A 9,625-nucleotide genomic window follows, 5' to 3' on the forward strand; every position below is an offset into this window, starting at 1 on the left:
GGTTGTCTGACAAATAAGGTCATAAACAGACAAGATGCAGACACTTTTCTTTTGCCTCTTCTCCCCCACACCCTCCCTTCTTCCCCTGACCCCTCTCCGGTGATGGTCTGCCTTGCTTTAAACTGCACAGCAGAATAGACAAGGGAAAGAAAACAAATGGCCAGAGGAAACATGGCCCTTGTCCCAATTTTCAACACAAAGAGGTTAAATAGCAGTGGGGAGAAAAAAAGACAATTGGGAAACTACAGCTGTACCAACTGATCTCTGTTGCCATCTTCAAGTTAAACCAAGTAGCTCTCTAAAGGAAGAGATGCTGCTTGCAGGCTACTATGCAAACTCTCAAGCACTAACCAGTGCTCTTAGGACTTTCAGAAAACTCGCCCACATTAAACCACTTGTGCAGCTGGGAGCTTTATAATTGTCCATATTCCACTCAGTTCGCAAAGAAAAACCTCTGCTCCTTCAGGACTTGGTGTGGAGAGGATACAGACTTTGGCACTGGTAGCTCATTTGTCATTCTCAGTATTTTTTTTTTTTTCCAGTAAACGACATCTTGTCAACAGAATTAAACAGAACAGAGTAACACTTCTTGCTTTATGTCTTGGCTAATCCCATCCATTTCACAAGCACTGCTAGTGTAAAGTGCAGCATTTATTGCCCTAGGAGCAGCAGCAGCAGGTAAAGTGCCGTGACCTCTGCAGGTCTCTCCGACTCCGCGCCAGTTGTTGTAGTTGCAGTAGCAGAATACAGTTGTATTTTGTGCAAACCATCACAACTCGGTAGCAAAGCAAAGCGGCACAGCAATGCCAGCAGCTGCCAGTTAGGGCTTAGTTAGTAGCTCTCGGTAGCTTCCAGGATGAAGCATAAAGTTACCGACACAATTATCACTGGCCAGGCCAGCAGTTGTTCTAGTGTTTCTCTGCTATGTCACGTGCCTGCTTGAAAGACTGTTTCCCCAGTCCCTCACTGCAATAATTTATCTCATACTTACACAAAACTTGATTTTACTGGGAATGACACATCAAGCTTCATAAAATTATTCACACAAACACAAGGGCAAGAGGCTCAGCCAGACTGTAGTCAATCAAAGCTGACATGCTCTAGGTCCACTCGAAGCATCCTTTTCCTTTATTTTCTTCTCTGCACAAGCAAACACTGTGCAAAACAGATCACACATGCTTCATCCATGTGGACAACTTGTTGGGTAACCGTCTATGTACCTGGGCAGGAAAGGAGGAAAACAGGAGAGCAGAGGAGACAATTCCTCTGATAGTGACCTCCCGATACCAGCACAAGGAATTTCAGTATGCTCACATGGGATGAATACTGAGCAGCTGATGTACTGCACACGCATTCCCTGCTTCATGCCGAGGTGGGCTGCTCTTCCACCTACTCCCTGGGTGTACTGCTTGCTGACAGATTCATTAGCATGAGTCTCCCATCAACTATAAGCTTGCAACAACAGCAGCAGAGAAAAACCTAACTGAAACAGATAATGAAAACTGAAGAACTGCAAAAAGAAGGGGCTATTTGTAAGGGGTTTTTTTTTTGGTTGCTTGTTTTGGGTTTTTTTTGGAAGAAGCGGTGACAAGTGAAGCAGGAAGAAGCTGGGGGGGGAGGGCAGGAACACACTGAAAAAAGTCGCAGTAGAACAACAGAGCTGTCAGTCAGGTCAAGTATTTGAAGACGACCACGTAATTTTTACAGGAGGAGAAAGACAAATAGCAAAACATCTTCTGAAGGAAGATGGCTAGAGCTGCCACCAGGATTGAACATAAAAGTAACTTTTAAATAACAAGAAAACATCATATGTATCTGCATTAGGTAGGAGGGCGTATATTCCACATAGGCTACATCACTGTTCAAACTACGGTTTCACTTCAGTATTTCCTTATTTCTAGTGGTAAATACTGCCATAAAACAGAGACAAGCACTGTTTAGAGACTGCACCACAAAAATTTTGATAGGCTACAAACATTTCAAGCATACATTTAGAACAAATTTCTAAACCTCTCACAGGTCATCACAACATAATGAATAAATCATCAGTACCAAACACCATTTATTTCAATTTGCAAAGGACAGCAGTTTTGACAATTCTAATGCTACAGTCATGCTAACTGAGTTTACTCTGGTTATGTTACTTAGCATTGGGAACTAACCAACTCCCAAAACAAGGAATGCAAACATAATGTCAATTCAAACTCTAAAGAAGCCTGTACTGTTTTAAAAGCTGTGTTGCACATGAACAACACAGGCCATGTTGTAGCTATCATCAACCCCAAATTTTGTAAATATAATACTCAGTATGCCTGAGAGCCACTCCAGGAATCCTACCTAGCAGTGTGTTTGGATTACTTTATCTTCCAAACTGCACTTCTTTATTAATCCATCAGAAGAAACAAACTCTCGCACAAACAAATCTAGAAGGCAAAGATCTAATGAGTATAGACCAACATTATTCCCAAACTGGACTTATCACAAGCAACAGTTGGAGTTATTCAACACCATACATCTGCATGGATATCAGCAACAGCAGATCCCTTATTACTGGCAATCATGATTAAAAACAACTCAGCTTCAATTATTTTGGCCCAATAGACTTTTTTGACCCAGTCGGTGTTTAGCAGAACATCCTGCAACTTAGGTAGAAATTTTGTTTTGAAATAATTGAGAAATAAGGAGGACCCATGATGTAATTCTTGTGGTGTAGCAAACACCCAAAGCGCTGGGACGATGCCTCCCAAATTACCAAGTAGAGATGGAGATGCCTATCAAGTAGCTGCCTTTTCAGCGGTCTGCGTTGATTCAGAAGCAATCAACTCATCCACATGAAGACAACTCCATTATGGCAAACATCATTTCACATGACTACATATATTACAGATACATGGATAGACATTAAGCTTCTTCTTCCATAGGGTAAAAATCTGAACCTTAGCCATTTCCTATAATAGCTACTTTACAGCTACCAGAATGTAATTAACCTTGCATCTCAGTAATTTGTTCTTATTTGCTTTAGCTTTCCATTTTTCAGCTTTGCATCACAACATAGGTCTTGAAGGAATAAGGAGAATAGTTGCTTCTTTAATTAACGTACAATGCCACAAGGAAAAAGTAAGAACAGCAACTCGGAATAATCTAAGTTTGCATACATCTGCTCCAGTAACTTCTACCTTCTTCACCACAGGCTAACTGGTCACAGTTCGCAACCTCTCATCATACAAGTACCACCACAGAACGAACTACCTGGAAGCCCTACAGTACGGTCACATGTGGTGGCCTGAGCCACTTCAACTGTTGGCTGTTAATAAAAGATGGAGATCTACCCCCTCAGCCCACCCTTCATTCCTGGTTGAAGGGTAAAGAGGAAATTGTTTTATTTTAAGAGCAGCTTCCTCCCACTGACCTCTGTTTTGTGAGAGCTGTACCCCCCCACACACGCTCCCATCCCACACATCAGCTTCTGTGTTGAATGTCTGACCTGTGTAATGACACTCTACAAGGTAAGAGCCACCCTGCTGAAGCCCAGCCAGGCACAAGTACGCGTAACTACCAGTACTGCGTGCATTTTTGTTGAACTGATTTACGCCACTAACTATACCCCCAACACCACATATATTATTTTACCACGAGGTGCGTGCATCCGGGTAAGTATACATAGCTACTTTAAAGCACCGAGTGCTATATTAAATGACTGACATAACCCTGCAATAACTGTTGCTATTGGTTATGATGTTGCAACCAGTCTACAGTATACTAGCTTATGAAAAATCAAATGTTACTGCTACCCCTGCGTGAACGTTAATCTGTTACGCCTTAGCACTGATTGACACTAAAAATTCAAGGGAAGAACACAGAGCAGGCTTGTGTTACCTTCAGTGGCAATAAGGAATACGCCCATTTAAACCGCATTCCGTACAAACCCAAATGATTTACTGAAAACCAAAAACCATACGATATCTTAATTTGTTCAAATCATCAGTAAAAAGAGATTAGCTTCTCAGATAAACAGCTTTAGAGATCAGTGTATTTTCTGCGCTTCATAAACTGTACTTTATTTGAACTTAATTTCAAGGAGTTTAAACCAAAGCAGGAAATCAGCCCTCAGCAACACAGCCAGATTCACCCTCAGCGTCTAGAGGACAAAAAAAGAAAAAAAACCCTAACAAAAACCCCACAAAAAACAAAAAAGTCCTCCTTGCCAAAGAACATAATTCTGCTGTCTCGTTACTGTTTTGCTAAAACAATTTAATTAGCAGTCTTCAGATACAGGAAGGCATTTATGCTTCATCAGGAAAAGAAGGGCTGGGGAGGTGAATGGTACGCGCTGTTCTAGCGTACCAGGAACACAGCCTTGAATTCTTCCAGCTATCGGGCCAAAGCTGGATTGGCATACCAGACCTAAGCACTTTTTGAATCCAACTGAAAAAAAAAAAAAAAAAGCACCAGGCAGTCTCATATTTGCATACTCTTAACTGCAAATATGGAGCAGTTCAGTTGAGGAGCAGTGCTGAGGTCTAAGAAGTGGATTTGTGTTTCCCCCTCCCATGCACAAATTAAAGCCCCAACACCAGCCTGGTCTCCATCTTTCATTACGTTCCGCTCTTGTGGGCGCTGACATTCATCATTAGGGAATCCCATAACTGAGGTTTCTATATGTGGCTGTTGAGGCCAATTCCCCTAGGCTACTCCATGCGACAGCATATTTGATTCACGTGATAAAGTAGTAGTCTAGGGCAATTTCAACACATGTTTCCTCTTCACAAGCTTTTAGATGGAAAGCCTGCTTATAGCAAGACTGCACTCTAGATCTCCAGGACAGCAGAGGCCCTTACAAAAAAGTACTATGTTTCCTAAAATTGGTGGTTTACTATGGTTTACTATCTATAGCGCTTAACTGCTCATCAGTACCATGCACAAGCATCCTATGCAGGCAAGGGCCTATGGTTTTGCAAATCCCCATCATGAGAGCACTTCTACTGTCAAATCACAAGAGTGCTATCCACATCCCCAGTTCAACTTTCTCATTAGTGTAGGAGTAACCAGCTACTGAACAAGAAACCGAATTACAGTTTGGCTTGAAAAGCCCCAGAATTTGGGAATAAATTGCTTCTCAAGCCTTTTTTGGCACAGATATTGGCTGTTTAATCTGTACACAGGGGTTTCTACAGCTCTCCAGCCTATTTTATCCATATAAAAATAATTTTGAAGAGCCAAACTGTATTTTAACTTCAGCAGCAAAATCTATAGGTGAACAGGATAAGCCGAGTCTAAATTAACTGGCAGAGTTTGAATCGATAGTTGAGATTAGCTAAAAATATTGCCATGATGCATAAACCCAAATAGGAATCCGCTCCGTCTCCCAGGGCAGTATCAATTCTGCAGTCCCAACAGGTGTAAAAAATAATTCATCTTTGTCACTAAACTACATGAACAGGAGGGGGAGGGGGAAAGCTGTCAGCAGAGAAGGTGCCATTTGTACATAAATGCCTCCATACTGCAAATCAAGTTTAAAGGTGCTGGGGTATAGAGCCATCAGAAGCCAGTTTCTTCACCCAGAGATTTCCATTGATCCTATAAATTCAATACTGCAAAGTTTGTCCCTACATTTTATATGTGAAGCGCTTCAGCCATCCGAGGAAGGCTTTGAAACTCAGCCCACATTGAAAGATAAGCCTTCCCCAAAAACATGGTTTTAAAGTAGGAAACTAGTTAGATAGTGCCTGGGTACAAAGATCACATTTGTTTTGACTTAGTTCCTCAAATCCTTTGAATACCAGTTCAGAGCACATACTCTATAAAACGCTCATGAGAAAGTGGCACATTCACTCAGGCACATATGGATGAACCGCTATTTACAACTACTGTCATTTAAGTGCCTTTTTATTGTAAATAGTGGGATTTGCAAGAACAGGCACCAGAAGATCCTCAAGCTGCTAAGAGCTGCTGAATAAACAAGGCTAACATGAGTGATTTTTCCCCGCTGCCTCCCATTTGAACTGCACAGGCTCAGCCCTGTGCAGAAAATCGCTTGCTTCCTGCCAGCCTCCAACCTCTGCATCTCTGTTTTCTGGGTGGGAGCAGGGAGGGGAATTCAAGGGTAGTTTCTTTTGTTTGTTGCATAAATAAATGCAGATAAAGCAACCATTTCAAATGAACACGTCCTTCCCACGACAATTTTGTTGGAGCCTTTAGACAATAAAGAAGATTTATTTTCCCAGCTCCCCCCACCCCCATCCAACAGCCCTCCATGCCACAGGGCAAGTTGAGCCCCAGCATCTGTAATTAATGGCTTTGCATACTTATGGGGCTGAAGGTTGCAGGTTGGCCACAGCATAACAGAGACTCACATGCAGGCAAAGAGGCAAATGCACTTACCCGAGAGATAGACAGGGGCATGTTGAAATCCTTGCCCCCTTGAAGTCTGAAACCCCAAGGAGCCGGGCCCACCAAAGACACGCTGTAGTTGCTCATCTTGTTTAGTATTCAAGGATCAAGTCCAAAGAACTGATGCCTGCGGAAGAGGATTAGAGTTTTAATTTAAAGACGATAAAAACAAAAGGCACTGCCTACCATTTTGAAAGCCTCCTTTCTTTGTCTGTGTTCCCCTCCATAGTATAAAAACAGCCAAAAAACCACCACACCAGGTCTGTCGTTACTCGTGCTTTTATTCCTCACGTGCTGTTTTCCTCTATAGCTTAGAAAGAAACGTAACTAGGGAACCAGTAACACAGACTTGGGACTTTGAGAACTTCTGGTGCTGAGATGTTGGACAACTACTTCTTACGAACAAAATACTGAATGCTGGGAGGGGGCGGGTGGGAGGAACACTCAACATTAAAGCTCATCTTAAAAAAAAAGCCAGTGTTGAGACAAGCATGAATTGATAGTATCCCTTAAATCCAAGTATGGAAGAAATTAGCACTACTGGCACATTCACTTCTAACAAAATGAGTATCATATGCTGCCATGTCATCAGCTCAAAACTTGTTTCTAAACACATTATGTCTTGACAGTTTCAAAACGATGTCAAAACATCGCAACTTCTAAGTTAATCAGAAGAAAACAAAATCTCTGCGACTTCTTTATTTTTATAGCATAGTTGCACGTCGGTAGAACAATGCTACACACAAAACAGATATTCAAACCAATCCTCAGATGAAAGCAGTGAACTAAAGCGAAATACCCACGGCCACAACTTAATCCTGAGGCAGCAAAAGCAAAGCTAAACCCAAGCATCTCCCCCTCCTTCCCACAAACATGGGCAACAAATTACCTTTAAAAGGCAACCGAGGCACTTGACTGCCGTTCAGCGTCAAAGATAAGGGCTTCAGTTTCACCTCAGATAAGTATCGTTACAATGACATCTTAGGTAGTGGATCCGGTCTATTTTTGTATGGTTGAAGCCAGGCAGGAGCACACCAGGGCGGGCTGGTGTAAGACTACACCGGGGTACAGCCAGATTCCATACCCGTACAGGGACATTTAAGGTGGACCTTCAGTCAAGCAGAAGCAAGCGGGCTGCAAACCCCACCGCACTCTGCAAAGCCCGGTTTTACCTGCTCATACACTGCAAGAGGCATGTGTGTGGGGTTTTGGTTTTTTTTTGGAGGCAGTGGATTTTTTTTGCAGACGCAGCCCAGTCTTGCTGGGCTTCAGAAGAGGGGCTGTCGCACAGCCCCCCCGGGAGCAGGGAAGGACATTTAATGTCACATACCAGAACTGCGGAGACCTGCTGCTTGGATCTGTTTCTACATCAAATGGCAAACTTTTATTCACATCGATGGCCGCTCAGGACACCAGAATGGGGCTGCCGACATTGAGCAGAACAAGATATATAGATATATATATAGATATATAGATATAAGGAAGCAGAATTTGGAGCTGGGGACAGAGGTGCCTGGGTACCCAGACCGTTCCTGACATGCTCCTCCAGCCTGCTGACATCCAGAAAAGGGGCTCTGACCCAACCCACCCTTAAAAGTCTCAACAAGCATCAATGTACAGAGGGGGAAATACACCGCTGAGCTTTCATGCGGCTGAAGAGGGAATAAAAAAAGAAACAAAAAGTCTCTTCCAAGTTTAAGCTAGGACTCTTAGCAGACTCTCACCACTAAAACAAGAACTACAACTTGTTTAATTGCTCTGTGCACTGAATTCCTTATAAAAAGAGGATTTTAATTAGTCACAGATTTCTTTCTGTATAAAAATACAAATTCCTTTCATTCCCTCTAAATCAAATCCACCACACTGACAGGTCACTACAAATTAGAGACTGCAGAAAAGCAAACCACATCTAGCGACCTGCACGCATGCAGTTCATCAGCACCGGCAAGAGGTTTTACCTATTAGTTGAAACTGAAGCACTTGCATAGCTTGCTTTTCTAAACTGACTTACAGCTAGTTGCAATTACAAATCTAGGAAAAGATTAAGTTATGCTAGAAAAGGATACTGTTCTTTTTCATTTGTAGCAACTACAAAAGGAGGGAACAGACTGTGTGTTGAAATACCATGCATCACTCAGCATCACTTTCTCATCACACCTTTTCTCTCCCACTCCCTCGAATCTGCCATGTCTGCATCTTACAGATACACCAGGAAGGAATGGCAGACAAAGGAGATCCCTTCAAACTTTAATTTAACAAATTTCTTAAAACAGGGTACAGTAACACCTAACACAAAGTAACCCACCAACCCCGCTTCACGTGGGAAGCGTCGCACAAACAAACCAGCCAAGGGTGAAATTGTGCAACTTTGATTTAGATAATCAAACACCTGGCGGATCTACTTCTGGAAGGGGGAATTTCAAAACCCAGGCAGAAATGCTCGCCTTCACCACTGCCCACCAGGGCACAGAGCCCCAGAGGCACGGGGGTGACTACCGGGGTCCTCCTGATCCCCGGGAGGGGTGGCTGTGCCGGGGGGGGGCGGGGGGGGGCAGGAGGACCCCGGTACAGCCTGCACATGGCCCAGCACCCCCACCAAAACTCTCTAAGCGCACCGGGACGAGGAGCCCAAGCCAGACACCCCCCCAGAGCGCTGGGTTTCGGTTCAAGGCGCCCCCACAGCCCCAGACCCAAGGAGCCCCACGGTCACCCCGTCGTGCAGCCCCACGAGTGCCACAAAGCCCGGGGACGAAGCACTCCAGAGCCCCATGCCCGAGCAGCCCCACAGGCACCCCAGCACGCTCGGCCCAGGGCAAAGAGCTCCACAGCGGCGGGACAAGGCACCCCACGGGCGCTCCGAGGCGCTGCCCACGGCTGCCTCCCCCGGGCAGCGGGGCACCGCCGACAGCCCCGGCCCAGAGCTCCCCAGCCCACGACAAACCACACGCCCCGCCTTAAAAAAAAAAAAAAAAAAAAAAAAAATTACAAAAAAAAAAATTTAAAATAAGCACCGTGAGGCTTTAAAAACCCCGTCCAACCTGCTGACTTTTTGCTTCCCCCCGCCTTTTTTTTTTTTTTCCTTTTTTTGTTTCCGCCCCCCCAAAAGCGGCCACTCACCCCGGCGCTGCGGTGCAGGGCGCGGAGAGGCAAGGACACCCGCGGCGCGTCTGGGAGGCGGCAGCCCCGTCCCCCCGGTCTTGTTTTCACTTCCGTCTCCCGCCGCTCCTCCCCCGGC

General features: G+C 44.4%; 1 protein-coding gene across 12 annotated transcripts in view; it reads right to left on the minus strand.

Annotated features, from left to right (window-relative positions):
• PDLIM5 (PDZ and LIM domain 5) overlaps positions 1-9,625 on the minus strand; it is a 128,558-nt gene extending 118,933 nt beyond the window's left edge. For 7 of the 12 annotated variants that reach the window (XM_075751592.1, XM_075751591.1, XM_075751593.1 and 4 more), the window contains exons 1-2: positions 9,508-9,625; positions 6,382-6,517 (exon numbers count right to left, since the gene is read on the minus strand). In XM_075751592.1, coding sequence (XP_075607707.1) covers positions 6,382-6,477 — 96 coding nt within the window. In that variant the 5' untranslated portion in view covers positions 6,478-6,517; positions 9,508-9,625. Of the gene's footprint in view, positions 1-6,381; positions 6,518-7,279; positions 7,538-9,507 lie in introns of those variants that run through there. The other 5 variants (XM_075751597.1, XM_075751595.1, XM_075751594.1 and 2 more) reach the window with 3 other exon arrangements.

Source organism: Balearica regulorum, chromosome 4 (genome assembly GCF_011004875.1).
Source record: "Balearica regulorum gibbericeps isolate bBalReg1 chromosome 4, bBalReg1.pri, whole genome shotgun sequence".
In the NCBI taxonomy this organism is placed as follows: Eukaryota; Metazoa; Chordata; class Aves; order Gruiformes; family Gruidae; genus Balearica; species Balearica regulorum.